The sequence below is a fragment of the Topomyia yanbarensis genome, unplaced genomic scaffold (assembly GCF_030247195.1).
Source record: "Topomyia yanbarensis strain Yona2022 unplaced genomic scaffold, ASM3024719v1 HiC_scaffold_33, whole genome shotgun sequence".
Taxonomy (NCBI): Eukaryota; Metazoa; Arthropoda; class Insecta; order Diptera; family Culicidae; genus Topomyia; species Topomyia yanbarensis.
Genome location: NW_026683525.1, coordinates 45,280 through 70,465, shown reverse-complemented (window position 1 = coordinate 70,465; position 25,186 = coordinate 45,280). Strand labels below are relative to the sequence as shown.

General features: G+C 41.6%; 1 protein-coding gene across 1 annotated transcript in view; it reads right to left on the bottom strand.

The window, feature by feature from the left end:
- LOC131695293 (bumetanide-sensitive sodium-(potassium)-chloride cotransporter-like) overlaps nucleotides 1-24,638 on the bottom strand; it is a 48,817-nt gene extending 24,179 nt beyond the window's left edge. The window contains exons 1-5 of the mRNA XM_058983763.1: nucleotides 24,525-24,638; nucleotides 23,850-24,474; nucleotides 23,099-23,793; nucleotides 22,234-23,038; nucleotides 3,470-3,520 (exon numbers count right to left, since the gene is read on the bottom strand). Coding sequence (XP_058839746.1) covers nucleotides 3,470-3,520; nucleotides 22,234-23,038; nucleotides 23,099-23,793; nucleotides 23,850-24,474; nucleotides 24,525-24,638 — 2,290 coding nt within the window. The remainder of the gene's footprint in view (nucleotides 1-3,469; nucleotides 3,521-22,233; nucleotides 23,039-23,098; nucleotides 23,794-23,849; nucleotides 24,475-24,524) is intronic.
- Between the last annotated feature and the right edge of the window lie 548 nt (nucleotides 24,639-25,186).

The following is a 25,186-nucleotide window of genomic DNA, read 5'->3' as shown; positions in this document are numbered from 1 at the left end:
AAGTTGCCCAGGAGTCTAACCTTTAATTTGGTATATAAAATGACTTGATCCGATCTAAAATGAGCATTTTACAGCCAAAACCATTTACTAGGTCGGATTTGCCCCACCTTACCCTATCTATAAAACAAAAATTTATGCATAAAAAAGAAATCGTTAAGGTTCGAAAAAAATAAATTAGGATCAATTGAAAAAAGTGGTATTTTTGCTATCGTGGTCACTGAAAAGCCATTTTTGAAAAAAACGACATTTCGAGATATCGACTAAAAAGAAAATTCAAGTTGCCATTGTTATTGGCAGACGAAGCGCGCTTCGAAGCGCTGCGAGTTTCAACCTATTTCTCAAATCTCTATAAAAAAATTGAGAAAAGATTCTCCAACAGTTCTACTTTTAGATAGTCATTAAAAATCTCGATTTTTAAAAAAATTAAAAGGTGTGTAACCCCTTAAAATAACAGATTCTTCGAATGATCGATTCTTCAAATAATCGTTTTTAAAAGTAATCGATTCTTTGAGCAAACGGTTCTAAATGTAATCGATTTTTGAAGTAATCGATTCTAAAAATTATCGATTCTTCATACAATAAATTCTTCAAATAATCGATTTTTTTTAAAAATCAATACTTCAAATAGTCAATTCTTCAATTCAATCGATTGTTCCAACTATCGATTCTTAAAACAATTGATTTTTCGAGAAATCGATTTTTCAAACAATAGATTCTTCAAGTGATTGATTCTTAAACTAATCGATTCTTCAAATAATTGTATCATTTCCAATTAATCGGTTTTTCGAATAATCGATTTTTCATATAATCGTTTACTAAAATTATCGATTTTTAAACTAATCGATTATTCAAATCTTCGATTACGAAAACAGTCTATTATTCGAATGACGGATTCCAAAAATAATCGATTTTTAGTATAATAGATTCTTTAAATGATCGATTGATAAAATAATAGATTCTTGGAATAATGGATTCTTCAAATAATCGATTCTTAAAATAGTCGATTCCTCAAATAATCTATTCTTCCAATAACCGATTATTCAACTAATCTATATTTAGAAAGTTTTTTTAGTTCAGCGCAATAATGACACAGTAATTTTATATTAAATGTTATTGTTTCTGAGAAAAACATGTATTCGATTCGATTTTTTTCTGCAAAAATCGATTTTATATTGAAATTAACTGTAGAAAAGTTGAAGTTTATTGTTATTGTTTTGTAGCATGACATAAAATGTAAATTATTTTAAAATTACCATACTGTAACACTGAAAATTGTGGTTTTGTTACTGTACATTTCTATTCGGGTAATTGCCTAGAATGTTAATTAGATATTAAATGTTCTACCAAATAGAGCTCGATGTTAGGCAAGTGCAATAACAACTTTATGTTTATCATTTTCCGAAAAACTCCGATCTAATCAGTGCTGAGTAGAGCTTTGAATGATGTGTAGAATTTTCGCATTATCCTACGTCGCGGTTGGTTGGCGCGAAATGAAAAGATCAAAGAATAAATTCTGAAAAATGTTTTTCAATTGGTCGTAAGTAACGTTGAGAGCCTCTCATATTGTTTTCTTTCTCGTTCGATTATTACTGCACCAAAATAAAATGTTCCACTAATTTTCCAGAACAGATCGAAAAGCAACAGTTTTCGGGGGGCATATCATGCGAAAGTTAAGAGACCATTCATAAATTACGTAACGCTTTTAGCAGGAGAAGGGGGTTCAACAAAATGTGACGTGTTGTGTGACACATGAGGGAGTGAGAGTAAACTTGAATATTACGTACCGTAAACCGGGGTGACATTGATCACTTTTCGAAGTAATCATTACATATTTTTAGACGCAACACATTTTTTTCAAGTTTAGTATTTTAAACCATGTACTGATATATGGAGAACAAGATTGGATAGTTTTACCTAAAATTGTCCGTTTACCGCTATTTTTCCAAAAATGATTTCAAGTTGAAGTCCGTTTTCGTATTCACCCCCGAATATTTTAGGTCACCCCCGACTTTGAAAACCCACATTAAGTTATTAATGTCAATGTTTTTTATTCAAATGTTTGTTTAAAATAATTCTGGAAAGATACTCATTGTTAAATAGATGTTAATTGGTATTATATAAAGTATACCAATGTACTGTAAAATTCGTGTAACCAAAATTCGTATAATTTGTGTCCAACTAGAATAAATGATTCTGAAAACCTTTAAAACTGCTAAATTTGTTTATTTTAGTACTAGTTACACAAAAAAATTATATTTATAATAAACAAACTCTTAAAAGTAAATTTGGCACATCCCACTCTAAAGGAAAAAACTCGCTTATAATTTATTACTCTTGCTCAAATCTGAGATTTATTTGTTTACTAAAAAATAGACACTTTACAAACTTCGTAAAAATAAGGTAAAGTCAAATTGCGGTTTTTTGTAGTTTTTGTACCCTAAAACCGAACAATATAGTCAAAAAGTATAACAAATCAGTATTTTATAAGTTTAGAGTAAAAATCATTTCAAATTATAATGATTCGGTAGACTATTCTGGTTTAATAAGCGATCTACGAAAAAAGCTTCGAGTGATCAAAGTCACCCCGATGATCATAGTCACCCCGGTTTACGGTAACATGCTTTCACTAATTTTGAAAAATTTGTTACGTAATATGGGATGGGAGTATAAAATTTGTGACAATTTGTTACATGGGAAAGAGTAAATTTTAGGCAATTTTTGCGTAATGGTCCCTTAAAGGATAGATATGAAAATGACCGATTTATTATGGGATGGGAGGAGTTTGAGCGGGTGTAGTATACTTACGAGAAGAAACGCTTATAACAATTGTAGCAATTAGCGGGTCGGGTGTAATGTTTATGTACCTTAATTTAAGGCCCCTTATGCAAGAGAAAGTAATCTAAGATAATTTTACAGAATAGGTCGAAAGTTATTCGCTAAGGGTTAAAGATTGAATGTAAAAGCGACCATATTATTAGGGCCACTAATATATCGAATTATTCATGACGCGATTTGGAGGTAGTAAGATGAAAGGGATATTTTATGGCATATTGGAAAGGGGAACTTTTTCTGAAACGTGACCTAACTTATTGTTACCGATGGAAAAACTTACAACTTATATCGTTACGTACTTATCAGGGAGGGACCTAGACAATTTTTCGTGACAATTTATGAATGGTCCATTAACGAAAGAGATAGAAATCAAAGAGAATGTCTCATTGTTACTCACGTTCTATTGAAAAATTAATCCAGATTCTCTAAACGATAACAGCATGCTTCAATTAGTGCGACCTTTCGACCAACTCGTTGTATGCGATTTGTATTCTCATTACAGCTACTCCCTGTGAATCTGTGTGTGTGTGTGCGGCGAACCGCAGCGAACTGTAGCTATTTAATCAGGCGCTCAACCATGCAGCCAAATAGTGTGTACATATACATATAGGACATAAAATGCATTCGGACCACCTACCTTTGAGATTCTTCTCGTTCTTTTCGCGCACATTGTTCTGCTCCGCGGATGCTGTGCGGTTAATGGGGGTTTGGTGTTTGATGTGGCGTTCCACGGGAGGCGTGAGGTGGAATTTTCATTTTTCGCCAACAACACGATTCCCAAACGTGCAAGCGTTCGTGCGTGTGCGGTTTCGGTACAGGCCGAGCAGGATCAGTAGTTATTTGTGCCGTCAATAGAAGGAGGGTGCAGGATTTCGATCGAACAATGCCATGCAATGCATTTTATATTTCGTTTTCAGTCAAGGAATGAATATTAATTGAGAAAAATATTTCATGATTAAAAATTCAGTATCTGAATGACAGTAGATGATAATGATGACTGATAAATGGTCTCTGGTGTAAAGCAGCTATTTTAAAAATTGTGATTTGGATATAATAATATGGTATTGTTTTAGAGTCGTACAGAATAGTCGCTTCCTTTCTCATTTGAATGATACGGCGTTTGTGGAAAAATATGATTATACCCAACACTTAACAAATAGTGCAAATTATGAGACAACTTTTTTTACTACATCACTAAAATGTTTCCAATGTGGCTGTGGTTCACTGGGAGGGTAATAACAGCCTAGAGGCCGTGTGGTATCCCGCGGGTTGAAGTCTCTCAACCAAGAATTGACCTGCTGGGTTCCCGCTCCCATGTCGTAAGAGGTAACTGAAAGCAGAAGTCTTCAAGTTGAGGTGTTCCTTTTTCTGCAGGAGTGTTACCCTTGCTGTGTTACGCAAATTTCTGAAACAGGGGACGCTTGTTTTTGCGCAAATCGAGGGATTCAAATAATAGTCATGTCTCCAATACCCATTTCGGGGTTCGCTATAGGTAATTTTAAGCCAACGTGTTTTGTATCTTCTAGTTGCGATGAAATGTCTGCTGTGCTCGAGCATGATTAGAATAGAACAAATTTATTTTCAGCATGCGTGAAATGCCTTGCGCATGTATACTTGCGAATAGTGTTACTGACGCATGTCTTATATCCGACCTCACAACTCGCGATATTTGTGCTATACAAGAAATACGTCTATTGTTCGGCATATTAACTCATAATGAACCAACATCTTCTGATGATTTGAAAAGGGTTGCTACTACGGCAGAAATGGCTTTCTCCTCATAATCGGCGATGATGCAAATGCCCACCACATAATTTGGGGCAACTCAGATATCAATCTGAGAGGCACCGAATTGATGGAATACGTAAGTAGTACAAATCTGTACTACTGTAGGAAACCGCCCAAAATTTGCACGAGCTGACAGAGAAGCAGTATTAGATGTAATTCTCTGCTCTGACGGTATTGCGCATGAGTTGGCAAACTGGCCTTGTACCAAGCTCCTAGCGTACCGAGCTCGAACCGTCGTTATCTGATCATAAATACATTTTCTATGATAATTTAAACGTCTCACTAGATATAGTCACATATCGTAATCCCAAATCTACGAAGTGAGACCTCTACGAAGAGGACTTGGAGACTAGGTTTCATGGGTATCTTCCGACGGTCGAATCTACAAGTGGCCGTGGATAAAACAAACGCACTCATAGTAGCAGAATATTAACAGGGTAGTCCGCTTCGAGTTATACGGAACATCTTAGTGGAATACCGAACTTGTTCGACTCAAAAGTCATGTAGAAGAGCTTGGAATCGCAGACGCAATAACGGGTCGGAAGCATTTAAGTTTGCTCGCAAAGCATACAGAAAAGCTCTTCGATCCTCTGAGTGAAGTGGGTGGAAACACTTTTGCACAGATATCTCAAGTCTCAACGAGACTAGTAGAATAAATAGGTTACTTTTGAAATCGAAAGACTTTCATGTCAGTTCAATTTTAACTGCTAATGGTGAATACTCATCTGACGAAGATGTACTATTCCAGTGTCCCTTTGACACACTTTCCAAGCTGTACGGAGTCAGCACTGACGACTGCTCCTGAATTCTTTTCGGGTAGTGCTGATGGCATTTTCTCGTAGAATTGTGACAATCGAATCGATCAAATGGGTGATTGCTTTAAACCGAGGACTCGAAAAATCTGATCTTTCACTTTTTTCCACCTCGGTGTGATTTCATAGGTAAAATAATCAAATCGTGAGATTCCCTATATCAATTAGTTTTCCATTTTTAGCTCATAAAAATTAAGTGGCTTCCTGGATATCGTGGCAGTAGTATAGAGAGTCGGTATTCCCGAATTAAGGTGCAAATGATGGACAGCGCAGTGCGTGCTCTAATTCCAACTCGTCGTTGGATTCGTGTTTTATGTGCAGGTTCGAAGCTACAAAATCACGTCACACCGATCATCCATCATAAACCGCTTCTGGCCCGGCCATCTAGCTACAAAGATCCCGGTGGATGATCCGGTGGATCACACTCACGCTAAGTAAGAAGTATTGTCTATTTGGCTGGGCACCGACATTCATTTTAAACCACGTGGGAAATGTAAAATAGTGACCTTCATCAGGTCAGGCTCTGCCAGCAAACGACCGGGAAAATCATGATCCATTTGTTTGAAACCCGGAATGTCCGGTTCAGTGAGCTAAGTGACAGACTTTTTTTGGCAAGCTCAAAAAGCCCGGGATCGAAACCCGCGTTAATTTCGAAAACCGTGCAAAAAGAAACCGCGTTAATTCCGAAAACCGTGCAAACAAAAACAGCGTTAAATTCAATACAAAAGACTTAGACGATTTTAGGAAAAAGGGTGATTTCTGAGTTTTATCAAAAATGTTCTAAGTCTTCTTTTGAAGGCAAAAGATCTAGACGATTTCGGAAAAAGTTTTTTTGCGTGGATTATGCACGATACCTGCTTTTATTCTTATTACCTTGAAGATTTTTGGAAAAGTGGAAACGTCGGAACAGTATTAACGAGTAGTCGCCACAAATCGATGTTTGCGGAATTCTGTAAAACCCAATCAATATGAGTATGGAACGGGCTTGACAAGTAGACGCCAAATATCGAAGACTGAGGCCATTTTGGATACCAAAATGGCAACCTCCGGTTCGGTGGAGTTCTCTAAAACCCAATTAATATAGATATTCTTGGAACAGATTCGATGAGTAGACGCCAGACATTAATGTCTGATGCCATTTTGAAAACCAAGATGGCAACTTTGGTTCGGTGGAATCCCCTAAAACCCAATCAATATACGCAAGAGACCGATGTCTGAAGCCATTTAAAAACTATGATGGCGACTTCCGGTTCAGTGGAATTCTCAAAAACTTCATCAATATGAAGCCATATATCGATGTCTGAAGCCATTTGAAAACCAAGATGACGACTTCCGGTTCAATGGAATTTTCAAAAACTCCATCAAAATGGGCATTTTTGGAACAGGCTTGACGAGTAGATGCCAGATATCGATAATTGAGAACATTTTCAAAACTAAGATAGCGACTTTCAGTCCAGTGGAACTCCCTAAAACCCGTCAATATGGGCATTTTTGCAACGGGCTTGACGAGTAGACGCCAAGTACCGATGTCTGAGGCAATTTGGAATACCAAGATGGCGACTTCCGCTCTCCCACCGTTAGCAAGGAGACTGTCCAAAGAAGGACTAAATTGTAACGAGGAATTAATGGTTATTAATCTTATTAAAAAAGGCATAAACGTCAGTACTTTGAACTTCATATCCTTCAAAGTTGGAGTTTACCCAAAGTACCGTGATGCAGCTTTTAACCAGGCACATGTCCGCAAGGCATACTGTTCAGGGAATTTGATGATAACCGTACCCAGAACATTTGGAGCCCGCTGACTGATTTTCTTCCGCCTTCAGAAGAAGCATGTCCTTCTCTAATGCAACCCGGCCCATCAATGGTCCTGCATAGGACTCCGCAACGATTGGCAACCCGAGCAAACGAAAAGCCCATAATACCGGCATGCTCATGGGGTTTGACATGGGTCTTTGAAATGGGTTCAACCCATGAAAACACCATCACTATGGTCCGGTAGATCCCATATAAAATATCATATGTTGATATATTTATGGTTTTCTGAGACCATTTTATGGTGTCTTGATGGTTGTGAATTTTGGCACGGACCATGTTTAAGGTCTTTTCAAGGGGCTATGTAGTGTTTGAACCCATGAGTATTTGCTCGGAAATGCCACTATACCAAGCTACACCGACATTGTGAAGGAGTGTCGATACTGATCGCATACTGGGACGCAATGTAGTTGATACTATGGAAGCCCTCGATCCCCCCACTACAGTCGAGCCCGTGCCGCCAGCGTCCAGCAGTCGTCCCGGTCCTGTATGTGTGGGTGGAGAAGGGGTCTTCCAAGGCGCCTTTCTCGGCAAGTATCATACAAATTGTAACGATACAACGGTTGAACCGATTCACGCTTCTAGCTCACCGTCTGATTCTCGCCGTAAGCTACTACCGTCCCGTTCCTGCTCTCTGCATCGCGCCATCGGGGTTCAATGCATACTGGGACGCACTACAGTTGGCACTATGGTAGCTTTCGATCCCCCCCCCCCCACAATTGAGCAATTGCAGCCAGCGATCATCAGTCGTCCCGGTCCTGTGTGTGGTATGGGTGAAAGGGTCTTCCAACCAGCCATAAATGGCAAGTATTCATGTGATCCGAACACTTCAAGCGCTGATGCATTGTTCGCTTCCAGCAATTTGCCTTTTGCTCCGACATCTTATGACCAGATGCCAACCATGTATCTTGCTAACGACGATCGTCGTTTTCTGGGTCGCGACGCAGTTGATTCGGGATGCCTCGAATCTCTCACCACGGTCGACCAAGCGACCCTCAGCCGCTCCGGTGCTGTTTGTGGGATTGATGAAAGAACCTTCCAACGCACTCAAAACGGCAACATGGCTTTGCTCTATGCTGAACCCGATCCGTCCTCCAACAACATCGAGGTTTACTACCAGAATGTTGGTGGCTTAAATTCATCAATGGACAACTATTTGCTCGCGACCACGGGCTGCTGTTATGATGTCATCGCCTTGACCGAGACGTGGTTCGATAACCGCACTTTGTCTCGCCAGGTGTTTGGTTCAACATTCTATGTCTACCGCAACCGTAACGCCCTTAACAGCCAAAAGACATCAGGTGGTGGTGTGCTTATCGCCGTTCGCCATGGTATAAAAGCCCGAGTGATCAATGATGACCGGCGGGCGAGCTTCGAGCAAGTGTGAGTATCAGTGAAACTTGCCGATCGCAATCTGTTCCTGTGTGTTGTGTATTTTCCACCTGACAGAATTCGTGATTCCACCCTGATCGATGTACATCTTTCCACCGTTTCTTTCATCACCTCGATCGCCGCCCCGTCTAATGATATTGTTATGTTGGGCGACTTCAACTTACCTGGTTTGACGTGGTGCCAGGCAAGTAATGGATTTCTACGATTGGATTTCGAAAAATCTTCGCTGATCAACAATGCCAGTTGTATTCTGGACTGCTACAGCGGCGCAACTCTTCGGCAAATTAACCTCTGCTTTGTAAGTGCCCGGGACGACGCTCCGTACTGCCGCACTACCCCGACTCATTAAGTCCAGCATGTACGTGATCATCCCCCACTACATCTTGTACTCGCTGGTAACCTAGGAGTGGATTTTGAAGACGTCTTAAGCTCTATCGTCTACAATTATAAAAACGCTGACTACGACAGCATCGTTAGCACGCCCTAGTAACAATTACGGTTTTATGGCACTCTTGAAGCCCTTCTTAAAACTTAGAATGCTCTTGTAGTGTGCTATAAAACTAAAAATGCTACTTGGGCTGTTAGATATAAAGTGGGACGAAAATCTTAACAATGACGACACGAACGAAGCAGCGATGACGTTAATATTCTTAACTTCCCAATCGACCACCATGTGCTAAAACGAAAAATTAGTACCAATCAACATCCTCCCTGGAAATCCTTAGACTGTCCTTAGACGTTTAAAAACTGCCAAACGAGCTGTATTTTAAAAATTCTCGAAACATAAGACACTTGCATTAGGAAACCACTACTTTCAACTCAACCACGAATACAAACAGCAAAGCCGACGCGCTTTTTTAGATATCAACGAAACGTCGAGCGTCAACTGAAATCTAAGCCCAAGTCGTTCTGGAAGTATGTGAATGAGCGGCGTGAAGAGTCCGGTTTACCATCTTTTTATATCGTTGAATGGAGTTTTAGGTTCCAACACGAAGGATATTTGCCAACTGTTCTCCGACAAATTTTCAAGCGTTTTTTCCCGACGAAAGCCTTCCACTACAACAAGTCACTGCCGCTGCCAATTTAACTCCTTCTCTAGGACGAACCATCAACCGAATTTGTGTCGATAATGCTGCCATTCTTGCAGCAAATTTCAAGCTGAACGCATCTAGTTCCCCGGCCCAAATGGTGTTCCCTCGATTTTTGTCAAAAAGAGCATCAGCGGGCTTCTTGAACCACTTCGGCGAATCTTCATGCCATCATTTATTACTGGAACATTTTCTTCCTGCTGGAAAGCAGCGCACATGTTTCCAGTTCATAAAAAAGAAAACAAATCGAACATTGACATTTACCGGGGAATAGCCTGTTTAAGTTCCGTATCGAAACTATTTGAGCTGGTTGTTTTAGATCCTATTTTCATTTACTGCAAGCACTACATTGCAGCCGACCAACACGGTTTTATACTTAAACGATCGACAACGACCAACTTGCTCTCGTTCACATGATATGTACTCGATGGATCCGCCGACAGATTGCAAACGGATGCTATTTACACGGATTTATGTGCGGCCTTCGACAAAATCAAACATGATATCGCAATAGCGAAGCTGGACAAACTCAGTATTCATGAACAACTTCTGCGCTGGTTTCGCTCATACCTCGACGGAAGGCAACTCCAAATCAGCATTAAGGACTGTCTATCTGCACCATTCGTCGCTACATCCGGCATCCCACAAGGAAGCCATCTCGGTCCAGTAATATTCCTCCTTTACTTTAAAGACGTCAATATCAGATTACAAGGACCACGCCTTTCATTTGCTGACGACATGAAATTTTTTCGACAAATACGGGATAAAATCGATGCCGAATCTCTTCAGAGTGAACTGGAGAGCTTTAGTACGTGGTGTGCACTAAACAGAATGGTTTTTTAAAGCCGAGTAAATACTCAATCGTTACGTTTACGCGGAAACGCCGTCCGATTCAGTTTAACTACCATTTCTTCGGCTAGAGCATTCCAAACCACTGACGTCAACGATTTCGGATTCATCATGGATTCGGCATTAATCCATTTTCCGAATAGCGAAAAACGTAGAGACGTATGCTGTTTAAAATCACTCTATTGTGCACTGGTTCGCTCGACATTAGAATATTGTTCTGCTGTTTGGAATCCGTACTACCAGAACGGCGTTGACAGAATCGAGGCCGTCCAACGTCGGTTCACATGCTTTGCACTCCGACATCTCCTATGGCACAGCAGATTTCAGCTGCCGAGTTAGGAAAACCGCTGTTAGTTAATACAGCTCGACACTCTAGGCATCCGGAGGGCCTGCTCTCGAGCCCTGTTCGTCTCGGACTTATTGTCTGCTAGGGTGGATTGCCCCATAATCCTCGGACGTCTGGATCTTCAAGCCCGCGTTAACCATCTATGGTCCCAAGAGCGCTGTTACCGAATTTTCAACAGTGTGGCCTTTGATTTTAACCGGATGAGGAAAACAATGAAAGCAAAAATATAGACTATTCTGAAATGTTTTTTTTTATTCACCTCCATTGGGGCCAAGGGGTCTGTTGGTGAAGGTAATAAACATAAATATAAATATAAAAAAATAAATACCCATATTGATAGGGTTTTAGAGAATTCCACTGAACCTGAGGTCGCCATCTTGTTTTTCAAAATAGCCTCAGGTATCGATATCGTCATTCCTGTTCCAAAATACCCATAGTGGTTCAGTTCATTTTTCCCTTATGGGAATTGAAGATTGCATAATGTCAGGCGTTTGGCTTCCTAGCCAAAAGAGAAGAGTTCGTTTTCGCTTTCTCGTCAGCAAACCTGAGCTTCTGTATTTGCTACCCGGGACACCATTCGGGACGAATCAATTACTTTGGAACGTTCACATGTGTAGTGTGAACTGTTTCGATTTTTTGTTGTACCTAACTAGTGCTAATTTGGGTACAAGTTTAGATACATCGTCCAACTAGACACCCAGATGGTGCTAGTTACTGACGAGATGAATTCGAAACACAAAAAATAAAACATAATTCATGTTGAAGGGATTTTAGAGAATTCCACTGAACCGGAAATTGCCACCATGGTTTTAAAATAAAATATTGGACATTTGGCGTCTACTCGTCTTTTATCTTTAAAAGGACTTAACTATTTTTGCGAAAAAAGTGTAAATTGCGATAACCGTGTAAAAAGCCGTATAAAAAACGTGCATAAAAACGGTGTAAAAAACCTTTGTGTGTATGGTTTGAAGTGAATAACAGTTTTTTTTACAATAAACTAATTGTTATTTTCTGGTGTAAAGAGTTTTACGATCAGTTTCAGTTTGTTGCGCGTAGAGTTGACATTATTTTTCTCTCGACTTCGCCTTTCCTGAAGGGGCCGCGACAGGATTCCTAGTTTTTGGGAATATCTTTGCCCGTGATGATAAAATGCGCTAGAGCTAATTTGTTACATTGGTCTGAGGCCTTTTGTATACTGATTTCCTAGCAAATGTTCTTAGGCTGTTCATTAGACTGCCCAGAAAAATATTTTTTTTTGAAAACTATCGGCCCACCCCTGATTCCATTCATAGTCCCACCAGGAGTACTTGCTTCAAATTTGAAGCAAATCGGACAAGTCTAGCTACCGGACCAACGTGCCTGAAGTTTGTATGGGATTTTTCGACAATTTACATGAAGAACCCACTAACTCGCATTTTTGCCGCTAGGTGGCACTGTATGTATCACTTATTATCACTATAAGTGAAAATAAGACAGATAATTTAATTATCTACAACTTTGTTGAAGACTGCTAGAGATTCCGCCTTTGTTAAAAGCAGTTATTAAACTTTTAACTAAGTGATGTCCGAGTCAGTTTTGCATGGGGCCTAGCAGTGCACAGTGGGCAAAAAGCGACCCCAGAGGCACTTAATTAGGCGCCGCGGGATTCCTATCATAATTTATATATGAAAAGTTGCGGAATTTGATAAGAAATCAAACGTACCTAGTTTGGTCCACTGCACGCATCTGTGGCCAGAGCTAGGGGGGTTTGAGTACCCGGAGAACTCCCGGTATTAGGCAAAAAGTGATTTCCAGAGGCACTAAATTAGTTGCCGCGGGATTTCTATAATAATTTATACATAAAAAGTTGCGGAATTTAATAAGAAATCAAATGCAACTGGTTTGGTCCACTGCACGCATCTGTGGCCAGAGTCACGGGGATTTGAGTACCCGGAGTATTCCGGTATTAGGCAAAAAGTGATTCCCAGAGGCACTTAACTGATCGCCGCAGGTTTCCTATCGTAATTTATATATGAAAAGTTGCGGAATTTGATAAGAAATCAAACGCACCTAGTTTGGTCCACTGCACGTATCTTTGGCCAGAGCTAGGGGGGTTTGAGTACCCGGAGAACTCCCGGTATTAGGCAAAAAGTGATTTCCAGAGGCACTAAATTAGTTGCCGCGGGATTTCTATAATAATTTATATATGAAAAGTTGCGGAATTTAATAAGAAATCAAATGCAAATGGTTTAGTCCGCTGCACGCATCTGTGGCCAGAGTCACGGGTGTTTGAATACCCGGAGTATTCTGGTATTAGGCAAAAAGTGATTCCCAGAGGCACTTAACTGATCGCCGCAGGTTTCCTATCGTAATTTATATATGAAAAGTTGCGGAATTTGATAAGAAATCAAACGCAACTGGTTTGGTCTACTGCTTGCATCTGTGGCCAGAGTCACGGGGGTTTGAGTACCCGGAGTATTCCGGTATTAGACAAAAAGTGATTCCCAGAGGCACTCAATTAGTCGCCGCGGAATTCCTATATTAATTTATAAATGAAAAGTTGCGGAATTTGATAAGAAATCAAACGCACCTAGTTTGGTCCACTGCACGCATCTTTGGCCAGAGCTAGGGGGGTTTGAGTACCCGGAGAACTCCCGGTATTAGGCAAAAAGTGATTTCCAGAGGCACTAATTTAGTTGCCGCGGGATTTCTATAATAATTTATATATGAAAAGTTGCGGAATTTAATAAGAAATCAAATGCAACTGGTTTGGTCCACTGCACTCATCTATGGCCAGAGTCACGGGGGTTTGAGTACCCGGAGTATTCCGGTATTAGACAAAATGTGATTCGCAGAGGCACTCAATTAGTCGCCGCGGAATTTCTATCATAATTTATATATGAAAAGTTGCGGAATTTGATAAGAAATTAAACGCAATTAGTTTGGTCCCCTGCACGCATCTGTGGCCAAAGTCACGAGTGTTTGAGTACCCGGAGTATTCCGGTATTAGACAAAACGTGATTCCCAGAGGCACTCAATTTGTCGCCGCCGGATTTCTATCACAATTTATATATGAAAAGTTGCGGAATTTGAAATTAAATCAAATGCAACTGGTTTGGTCCACTGCACACATCTGTGGCCAGAGTCCAGGGGGTTGGAGTACCCGGAGTATTCCGGTATTAGACAAAATGTGATTCCCAGAGGCACTTAATTAGTCACCGCGATATTCCTATCATAATTTATACATCAAAAGTTGCGGAATTTGATAAAAAATCAAACGCAACTAGTTTGGTCCACTGCACGCATCTGCGACCAGAGTCACGGGGATTTTTGTAATCAGAGTATTCCGGTATTAGACCAAAAGTGATTCCTAGAGGCACTCAATTAGTCGCCGCGGGATTTATATCATGATTTATATATGAAAAGTTGCGGAATTTGATAAGAAATCTAACGCAACTGGTTTGGTCCACTGCACACATCTGTGGCCAGAGTCACGGGAATTTTAGTATCCGAAGAATTTCTGGTATTAGAGTAAAGTAGTAAAACTGCCAAAATATACGACTTTGTTCGTTTTTATTTCAGTTTCTAGGTGTTAACAATCTTGGTGAAAAACAATCTAAATTTTGAGAAATTTAATTTCTTTTCCGATAGTACCGTAAACCGGGGTGACAATGATCACTTTTCGAAGTAATCATTACATATACATTTTTTCAAGTTTAATATTTTTAAACCATGTACTTATGTACGAAGTACATGATTGGATGGTTTCACCTGAAATGCTCTGCTTACTACTATTTTTTCAAAAAACCTTAACATTTCCGTTTTCATATTCCGGGGTGGCTTTGATAACCTGTATATTCACCCACATTAAGTTCTTGATGTCAATGTTTTTCATTCAAATGTTTGTTTAAACTAATTTTAAATCGATACCCATTGTTAAATAGATGTTAATTGGCATTGTATACAGCATTTCACTATACTGTAAAATTCAAATGACCAAAATTCGTGTAAATCGGGTCTAACTAGAATAAAAGTATCTAAAAACTTTTTTAACTGCTAAATTTGTTTTATTTCAGCGGTTTATCAATTAACAAAGATTTTCATCCATTTTAAAATATTGGAGTATTGCACATAAAAAAGTTTGAGAATTTTAGCTTGAAATAATTTGAAATAGTTGCTAACTAGTTTTACAAAACATTTTTCTAAAATTAAGCAAGCTCTCAAAAATCGATTTGGCACATCCGATACCAAAGAAAAATAAAAACTCGTTTGGAATTTACTATTCTAACTAAAATCTAAGATTTATTTGTTGTATAAAAAATAGATGCTTTTAGAAGCTTCGTCAAAATAAGATAAAGTAAAAGTTAAGATTTTTGCATACTTTGTACTAATAAATCGAATAATGTGCTCAAAAAGTATAATAAATCACTACTTTATAGTAAAACTCATTACAAATTTGAATGATTAGGTAGACTATTCTAGCTAAATATGTAATCTCCGAAAAACTTTCGAGTGATCAAAATCACCCCGACGATCAATGTCACGTTATTATAATTACCGAAGCGTGATGTCTATAATATAATATGGCTTCATTTTCAGAAAAAAATAGCCAAAAAAATTTTTCTGAGACACCTTTATGTGTAAAAACATTACTACTGCCCTCATGGAAAATAGCAGCGAAAAAATACTTTTTTATTGAATTCTATCGGAAAAGAAATCAACTTACTCCAAATTTAGTTCATTCCTCACGAAGATACCCAAATACACTACACTCTCCTATTACCACACTCCCCTAAATTCCATAAATAACATCCCCAAAACTAAAATGAAAACGAATAAAGTCGAATATTTTGGCAGTTTTAGACTTTACCCTAATACCAGGAATTCTTCAGATACTAAAACCCCTATGACTCTGATCACAGATGCGTGCAGTGGATCAGTTGCGTTAGATTTCTTATCAAATTCCGCAACTTTTCATATATAAATTATGATAGGAAACCTGCGGCGATCAGTTAAGTGCCTCTGAGAATCATTTTTGTCTAATACCGGAATACTCCGGGTACTCAAACCCCCGTGACTCTGGCCACAGATGCGTGCAGTGGACCAAGCCAGTTGCGTTTGATTTCTTATCAAATTCCGCAACTTTTCATATATAAATTATGATACGAAACCTGCGGCGATCAGTTAAGTGCCTGTGGGAATCATTTTTGTCTAATACCGGAATACTCCGGGTACTCAAACCCCCGTGACTCTGGCCACAGATGCGTGCAGTGGACCAAAACAGTTGCATTTGATTTCTTATTAAATTCCGCAACTTTTTATGTATAAATTATTATAGAAATCCCGCGGCAACTAATTTAGTGCCTCTGGAAATCACTTTTTGCCTAATACCGGGAGTTCTCCGGGTACCCAAACCCCCCTAGCTCTGGCCAAAGATGCGTGCAGTGGACCAAGCTAGGTGCGTTTGATTTCTTATCAAATTCCGCAACTTTTCATATATAAATTATGATAGGAATCCCGCGGCGACTAATTAAGTGCCTCTGGGGTCGCTTTTTGCCCACTGTGCAGTGCATGGTAGTGTATCAGTACTCGATTCGCATGAACTAAACATGTTTGTGAAACAATGGTTATATTCAGCTCGATAGCATGTTCAGAAGGATTATAGTAAATAATATGAGTCATGTTTTGGCTAGAACATTTTGGTTCTACATGTTACCGCATAGAGGGCGCCAACACTAACTTTTCATCGAAGAGAGATAGAATATAAAGATGTTCGGAAGAATTGTGGCAAAATACCTGTTCTACAACTTTGTGGAAGATACCTAATTTCTATCTCTTTCTGTTGAAAAGTTAGTGTTGGCGCCCTCTATGTGGTAAAATGTGGAACTAACATGTTCTAACCAAAACATGGCTCGTATTATTTACTACAATTCTTCTGAAGATACTATAGAGCTAAATCTCACGGTTATTTCACAAAAATGTTTGGTTTGCTCGAATCGCGTACTGATACACAACCATGCACTGCTAGGCCCCATGCTAAACTGACTCAGACATCACTTCACTAATAGTTTAAAAACTTTTTTTAAAAAGCTGAATTCTCTAGCAGTCTTCGTAAAAATTGTAGAGAATTAAATTATCTTTCTTATTTTCACTTATAGTGATAAAACGATGCATACAGTGTCACCTAGCGGCAAAATTGCGAGCTAGTGGGGTTTCTTCATATAAATTGTTGAAAATCCGATACAAACTTCAGGCACGTTGGTCCGGTAGCTAGACTTGTCCGATTTGCTTCAAATTTGGAGCAAGTACTCCTGGTGGCACAAGGAATCGAATCAGGGGTGGGCCGATAGGGGTGATTTTTTTCTTGTCACTCTACTGTTCATGGACTATCAATGTGTTTGAATTCAGTTAGATCTCAGAAACTAATAGTACACGCCCGTGGGAGGGGACGTGTAAGGCCCGCTTAATATTTACGTTATGACATGCTTCAATCGTTTACATGACCGTAGCTTATGTCGTTTTTGCTTGAGGTAGAAACTAACTCAGTTTCGGACCTAACTGCTGTCAACCCGTTTGTTTGACGCCAGTTTTGAACCTAGGTTATGCGCCACTGAACTGAAAACCGAGTTGGGTTCCAACCTGAAATATACTTCGGGTTCGCTCACACCACCGCTGTTTTGCGAGAACCCAACTCAGTTCCATCAAAAACGTTTGTTTGAAGCAACTAACCTGGGTTAGTGTCTAGGTTCTCAATCGAAAACGACATTAGCAATTGTTATTGTTCTAAGCGGAGAAGTGTACCGAAGTCGCTCAAAACAAGGTCCTAGCATGCGTTAAAAATGTTAGTGGTAGCAAATACAAATCCGGTATAAGAAGAGTATGGAGGAACTCAGCGATAATTCGTTTACAGGTAACCGCTGCTGGCAAAGCGCTGGAGGTAGACAAAGCTCCATTGGATGGACGAGATGCCCATTGAGAGCCACCCCTCGAGTGAATAAACAAGCGGAGAAAGGCTTCATGTGTTTGGATTTTGGACATTTGGCAGAGGCTTGCAAAAGCCCGGATAGATCCAGGATGTGCCGGAAATGCGGGAGACAGGCCATCTTGCGAGAGACTGCACGCAGAGACCGAAGTGTATGCTTTGCACTCCAGCGGACTATGACTACGACTATGAGATGGATGGCTTCAAATGCCCTGCCCACGTTGGCAACTGCTGGCCAACGGTAATGGAGATAACCCAGATAAATCTGAATCGGCACCGTGACACCGGAACTGTTGTGGCAGTCTATGACAGAAACTATGTGTGACGTTGCTTTGATTGTAGAGCCGAATCAAGTCCTCTGATAACGGTAAGTGGGTGGCGGATAGATTGGTAACGGCTGCGATACAAGATTTGGGCAGATTCTCCTTTTAAGAAGTGGTAGAGAGTTCGTACGAAGGCTAATCAATAGCGTCTTTGAGTGCAGGTATTGCACATCTTCAAGGTGAATAGTGGAGCAGCTAAACCTAATGCTGGAGTAATTAACCGCAGCCGATTGGCAGAAAACCGGTAGTTATTGGTGGTGTCTTCAATGTCTGGGCTGGGGAGTTGGCCAGTGGACTAACCAACACAAGAGGGTGTATCCTTCAAGAAGCTCTAGCGAAGTTAGATGTACGTTTGTGCAATGGAGATTCTGTTAGCTAATTTTGTAGACGAGAGGAAATCTATCATCGCCATCACATTCTGTAGTCCTTCACTGCTGGCAAACATGGATTGGAAAGCATGCGAGAAGTATGCTCATAGCGACCACCAGGCCATTTGCCACCGTATTGGCCAACCTTGCTGCAGAATGGAGAAGGATGACCGGAGAGCGAAAGTGGAAGACGAAAGTCTTGAAAAAAGATCTCTTCGTGGAGGCATTTCGGTCGGATAGCAAAACTGAGAACGTTGACGCGGTTGATCTAACAAGAGGGATGGTGACGGCCTGTGATGACACAATGCAGCGAAAACGGGAGCCACGCGTAAGACTATGTCTAGCTTACTGGTGGAATGAAACGCTTACGCGCTGCCCGCCGCAAGATCTAGAAGGCGGGCTCAGAGATCATTAACGGAGACAGATAGAGAGAAGCGCAAAGCGGCGTTTCAGGAAGCTAGGGCCACTTAAAAGGGGGAGATCAAGCTGGAAAAGTTGCCACAAGGAGCTGTGCTGAGAAGTAGACGCTAAAACCTGGGGGACGGGTACCGTGTCATGATGGCGAACATGAAGTGCCCGTCGATGCCAGCTGAACTGTGTCTGGGTAAACTGAAGATCCTGAAGATCCTATTACCTAGCCACCAACACCATACGGCGAAGAACAAGTAAACACGGAACGGCAAGTGACTAACGACGAGCTCGTAGAAGCGCTGATGCGACTGAAATCAAAGAAAGCTGCCGGTCCGGATGGAATACCATGGAAAGCTGCGATCCTGGCATATCCGGATATGTTCAGAATGGTGTTGCAAAAGTGTTTAGGTGAAGGGAACTTCCTCGAAATGTGAAAGATACAGAAGTTGGTGTTGCTCCAAAGCTAGGTCACCAGGTGATCCAGTCTCATTTAGCCATATATGTCTGCTGGATACACTCCGAAAACTCCTGGAAAGAATCATGCTTGATAGGCTGACGAAATGCAAGGAGGGCGAGTGCGGATTGTCCAAGATGTAGTTCGGACTCCACAAAGGTGCATCGACAGTAGAGGCAATTATAGAGTGCTCGAGAGTGCCGAGAAAGCATCTAAACAGAAGCGAAGAGGAGATCGAAACTGCGCTGTGGTCACGATAGATATAAAGAATGTTAACAGCGTCAGGGAAGTCATCACCGCAGCGTTGCACAGAATGAAGGTCCCCGACTATCTATGCCAGATCCTGAATGGCTACGTCTAGTGCAGTGTGCTGCTGTACGTGACGAGCGAAGGGTAGAAGTCAATGAGAGCCACAGCTGGCGTTCCTCAGGGCTCCAATATCGATCCAACTCTCTGGAACGAGTCTTGACACTGCGGCTACCCAGGAAATCGTGAGTATCGCGGACGAGGCGTCACTAAAGGTGAGGGGCGTAACACTTGAGGAAGTGGAGCTGCCAGTGACGGAGACAATAGACGCGATCGAAAGTAGGATGAACGGGATGATCTCCATCTGCATCAGCCTGGTGGTAGACATCGAGTGGTAAAATCTGAAAAACACCAGAAATGTGAGGAAGGCGGTGAGAATCAATTTGATGGCGCGATAGTAACAAGAATGGTACAATACGAAGAAAGGAAGGTGGTCGTACCGGCTCATCCAAAACCTGTCAACGTGGATCAATAGAAAGCATGGAGAGGTGTACTTTTAAAGTGACATAGCTCCTGTCGGCACACGCTTGCTTTATGAAATATTTTCATCGATTCGGGCTCGCAACGTCATCATTGTGCCGGAGTGTGAGAACGCCAAGGAGGCACCGGAGCATGTGGCCTTCGAATGTCCGAGGTTCGAAGCGACATGCAGGGACTTGAAACGGAAGGACCGGATCATGTCATCTATAGAATGACAAGTGACGTACACAGAACGCGGTCAATAGAGTGGTGACGCAGATCATGACCGCCTTACAGCGGAAATGGCGTGATGACCAACGAGCAACGGTTTCAAGAGAGCAAGCACCGCCGGGAAACTCTCCGACGGAATAGGGTAGATCCATTGCAGGGCACTAGTCGAGTAAACTGTGACAGAGCACCGGGTATGGCTCATCGGGGCGCTGGCGAACTGGACGTCACGCTTCACTCTGCCTGGGACTAGATGGCAACGAGACATCACCAGTCGCGGGTCGTCGACTGGTGATGTCTCGAACCATACTTCTTTCTCCATCAGAACCACTGGACCGACCTCGGTTTCTGGGTGGTTTTCTCGGTTTCGGGAGGACTTCTCACGCTGAGGAATTCTCCGTCGGAATAGGCTAAGTGCGTAGTGGAGGACTAGACCAAGTAGTTTGCGAACAGGTTGCGAGTTAAAGGGCTCAGCCAGGAAGAGGTGCTAAATGGCACGAGAAGTAAGCCAATGGGCTAAAGGAAATTGCATCGAATAGCACTGGACAGGAAATCAAAGGGCTCAAGAAGTTCTGATGCTGAATGACACAAGGGAACCGTATTGTGGTGCTAAGTGACACAAAGGAACAAAAAAGCTCAGTAAATTAGACAATCTGGAGTTTGCCACCCAGATTGTCCTCGTAGATGGTTGAAATACGTAGAGGATGTCAACGGCGTAATAAATGCAGAGAATGAAGAAAAGCAAGAAAAGAGTCGGGAGATAAATGGCTCAAAAGTCCAGCCATTTCATGGATCAAGTAAGATAGAATGACGCCGGTCATAAACGACGCTGTTCTACCGGGGAAAGGAAGGAATGTTAGTTCGATACTCGCTTTGCCAGAGACCGAGACTATCTCTGTATATCTACGCAAAGAGTAAAACCAAATCCACTCATTGAAGAATTTTGCAAAATAGCTGGGAAAACCGAACAAAGCGAATGATCTCCTTCGGGAGTGGCGCAAAAGCCATCCGCTAAATATTGATATAGGCTCCGGTTCCAACTGTCGTGGGTTGCACTGTCGGTTGATAATATAGACAAGAAATACAACTGTTCGGCATATTTTCCGGAGAGGATGGTACACTGATACGCCTTCTGATGATTTCAAAAGGGTTGTATCATACTGTGACAGAAAATGACTTTCGCTTTCCTTCAGATTTTGTACCAGTGTTGTGTTCACTTTATTTGATGCCGCAATACGGTGATAGTTCGAACGGTGTTGACCCTGATGAAATGGGTGGGGTACGGTGAGAGATTCTCGATGAGTTCAAATAACATATCACTAGCGACATATGATAACGATGCTAGATGTGCGAATAAGAATTTTTTACTGTTTGTGTAGTCAACTAAAGTCCGGTAGCCTATTGCCGCACACGAACCTTGGCCGGCATAAACATGTAGATGTTGACGCAGATGTATTTCATTAACATTTCAGGGATATTCTAGGTCCAAGAAAGGATTACAGGGAGATGACTACTGCCTCGGAAGGTATAAATAGAAGAGCAAGAATTACGAGCAGATGCCAAATCGTTTTCACAGATGAAAATAAAAGTTGCAGAAAGTCGTGCCTCTGCAATCCTACCGCATGCCTTACATTCAACGTGTTTATTTAGAACAGTGCTCTGAGACCATGCACATGAACAAATTCTACTCACATTGTAGTTTATATAATCAAATTCAATAAATACGCTGCTAGAAGTCTAAACATGTTATGAAATGAAGTATTTACAACATGATCAAAGAAAAATAAAAAAAATCAACTCTTACCTTGCGAAAGATTACGACTCAACGAGTCACAGCTTCCATGTAGGGAGCTTATTTTGTTCTGCAACTCCAAATCGTTGGTACTGTCATTGTGAACGAGTGATCGGGGAGCATCAGCGATACGTTTCACCGTCGTTTCCTCCCCGAGTACCTGCGAATAATCTAAACCCTTGGCCACCCTTAAAATCGCCACGGATAAGTACATATCCAGTGCCTTGTGCACCACGTTGAAGTACTGTTCCAGCTCAACCGGATCGCACTTGCTCCAATCGCTCTTGTAGCCCAACAGCAGCACATTGGGTTTCAGCTTCCCGATACCGCTGGCTTGCATCGCAGCTCGTGCTCCCGTTTCAAAGTCGTTATCGTCGACGTATGCGTAGAAGCCTTTCACCTTTTGCCGCCGGAACCAGTCCGTGGCTTTTCTCTGCAGATAGTTCCTGTACTTCTGGGAGGTTTGTGTTTTGTTCACATGACCGCAAACCATCAGCGATAGGTTCTTGGTGAGCAAATAAGCGAAATTAACCAGTAACGGTCTGGTGCTGGGATGACCAGACATGACCAGGATCTGTGGACGGTAGTTTTTGACATGATCTTCCACGTTGTTGAGCTGCTGAACCGACATGAGGGCATTTTTGTAGGTTTGTGCTTGCGTCGTAGAACCCCAATTGACGTCCGGTTTGCGGTACGAGACGAAGAGATACAGCGCAAGCACGACTGCGAATGTAATGAGAGCTGTTGGCCATGAGATCAAGAACATAACAGCTATGCACAGAATAGCACCGATCAGACTGAGCCACATGTTATAGAACTGAAAAAGTAGACAATGTGTTTAGATATTATTAGGAAAGTGGAATACATGAGTGCGCACCCTAAATGTTGGCCGCCAGCCGACCGGTTTCGCCAAACTGGCGTGGAATGTGCTGAAGTTCACCAAACAATACGCTGCCAGGAAAAAGTTGGAAATAAGTGGCGCAATCAGATTCAGATCTCCAATGAGAATAACGGCCACCGAAATAATAAAAGTTAAAATGTAGCCTCGAACGGGTTCGTTATTCTTGCCAAATCCCTTTCCGAACCACCCTATTTTGGGGTATAGCTTGTCTTTGCACAAAGCTTGAAATACTTTTGGTGCTGACACCAAACTAGCCAGTGCAGACGATAGGGTCGCAGCGAAGCACCCTGCGTAGATGATTGGTCCGAAAGCGGACACCAGTTCCATCACTTGGAATGAATTGTGCAGTCCATATTTACACTCCTCAGGGGCACACTCGGCAAAGGCCCACGATCCATTGGCCATATCCGCTACGTTTCCAGTCGCATCTCGAAGCACGGTTGCACCAGCCAGTATGGCCATTAAAACATAGGAAATGGTTGTTAATACAATGGCCAAAATCGTACCCTTTGGAATGGCTTTTGACGGATCCTTTAGATCACCGCTAATATTAGCACCTGCCAGAATCCCAGTAGCGGCCGGGAAAAATATGGCAAACACCGAAAAGAAGTCATGGACGACATTCTTCACCGGTCGATAATCTGAGCTCAGATTCTCTACGAAAAGCGACGCTGCAAATAGTTTAAAGTTAGTAGTTATTGCATTGAGAATATCCAGCCTTACTCACCATTGTAACCTACAAAACCCCTTGCCACATCCAAGTCTGACTTTGGGCCAATAAGCGTCCCCACGATGAAATCCACAATGGCAACCAGCAATATAATGAGCAGCACAATCTGCGCCTTAGCCTCCCACTCCATTCCGATTACGACTATCCCAAGCAGTATCACAATTGTGATACACCCGATGATCCGGATATCTTGCACTTCCCCGTCGATAATCTGCAGCCCAAAGGTTGCCAGTAGATCTGTCATCGATTCACAGAAACCGACCACATACATAGCACAGGCAACCGCATTGGCCAGCGAGAAAATCAACCCGATGGATCCTCCAAATTCCGGTCCCAGCGAGCGTGATATCATAAAGTACGTCCCGCCACCCTTGATTACCCCGTTCGTGCTGATAGCCGACATCGACAGGGCGGTAGTCGTCGTCACCACGGTAGTTATCAAAATCAGCACTACGCCCTGCACAATGCCCGCCTGCCCGACGACCCAGCTCAAGCGCAGGAATAGCATCACACCCCATATGTTCAGTAGGCATCGCATCAGAACGCCTTTGATCCAGCCAAACTTTATGGAACCTTCCAGCTCAGCAATGTCCACCAAAACCGTCCCGCGGCGCAAAGTTTCCTAGAGGGAAAGTGAAAATGAAATTTAATTCGTGGAATTTCAATGATTACGAAGCCGGCAATCTTTTGATCTGAAAGGAGGACCTTCAGTTGCAGACATGCATTGTTTTCGCGACCAACAGCGCGTTTCGTTGCAGTGCTTTTGTGGAGAAATGTGTTAACCATGTTTACTACAAAGGAATGCAAGCGGACGAACAAAATTTTGAACTTGTGTTTACCTTATTTGCTTGAATACACACGGAAAGGTGATTCATTCAAATTCCCATCCAAAAGTAAGCATATTTTATATTTTATTTCGACTAGGGAGCCAATTGTTGTGGTACCAGATAGGATAGATGTACTATATTTCGTCCTCATCTCATCTCCCTCCCAAAACATCTGTTCAGAAAATCACATTAACCCTTTCATGTCCAACTTTTTTCTAGTGCATGTAGGATTTCAAAATTATTTATCCTTGAAAACGGTGGTGTCAAGAAACACGAAAAGTAACTTAACGAAGATGCATTAAAAATTCATTTTTCGTCGTCAACTTAAACTGTCGCTGGCAGCACTGCTCCATTGGAAACCAATCAGACTAACTGCAATAACTTCAGTGCTAGAGCTGATCCTTGTAACTGTTAGTACTCAAATGAGGGACTATAGTCACATTTATTAGCCTTACTTATTTTTGTGAGTAAATCTTGCATCAATCAAAAGTTATTGCTGTTTTAAAA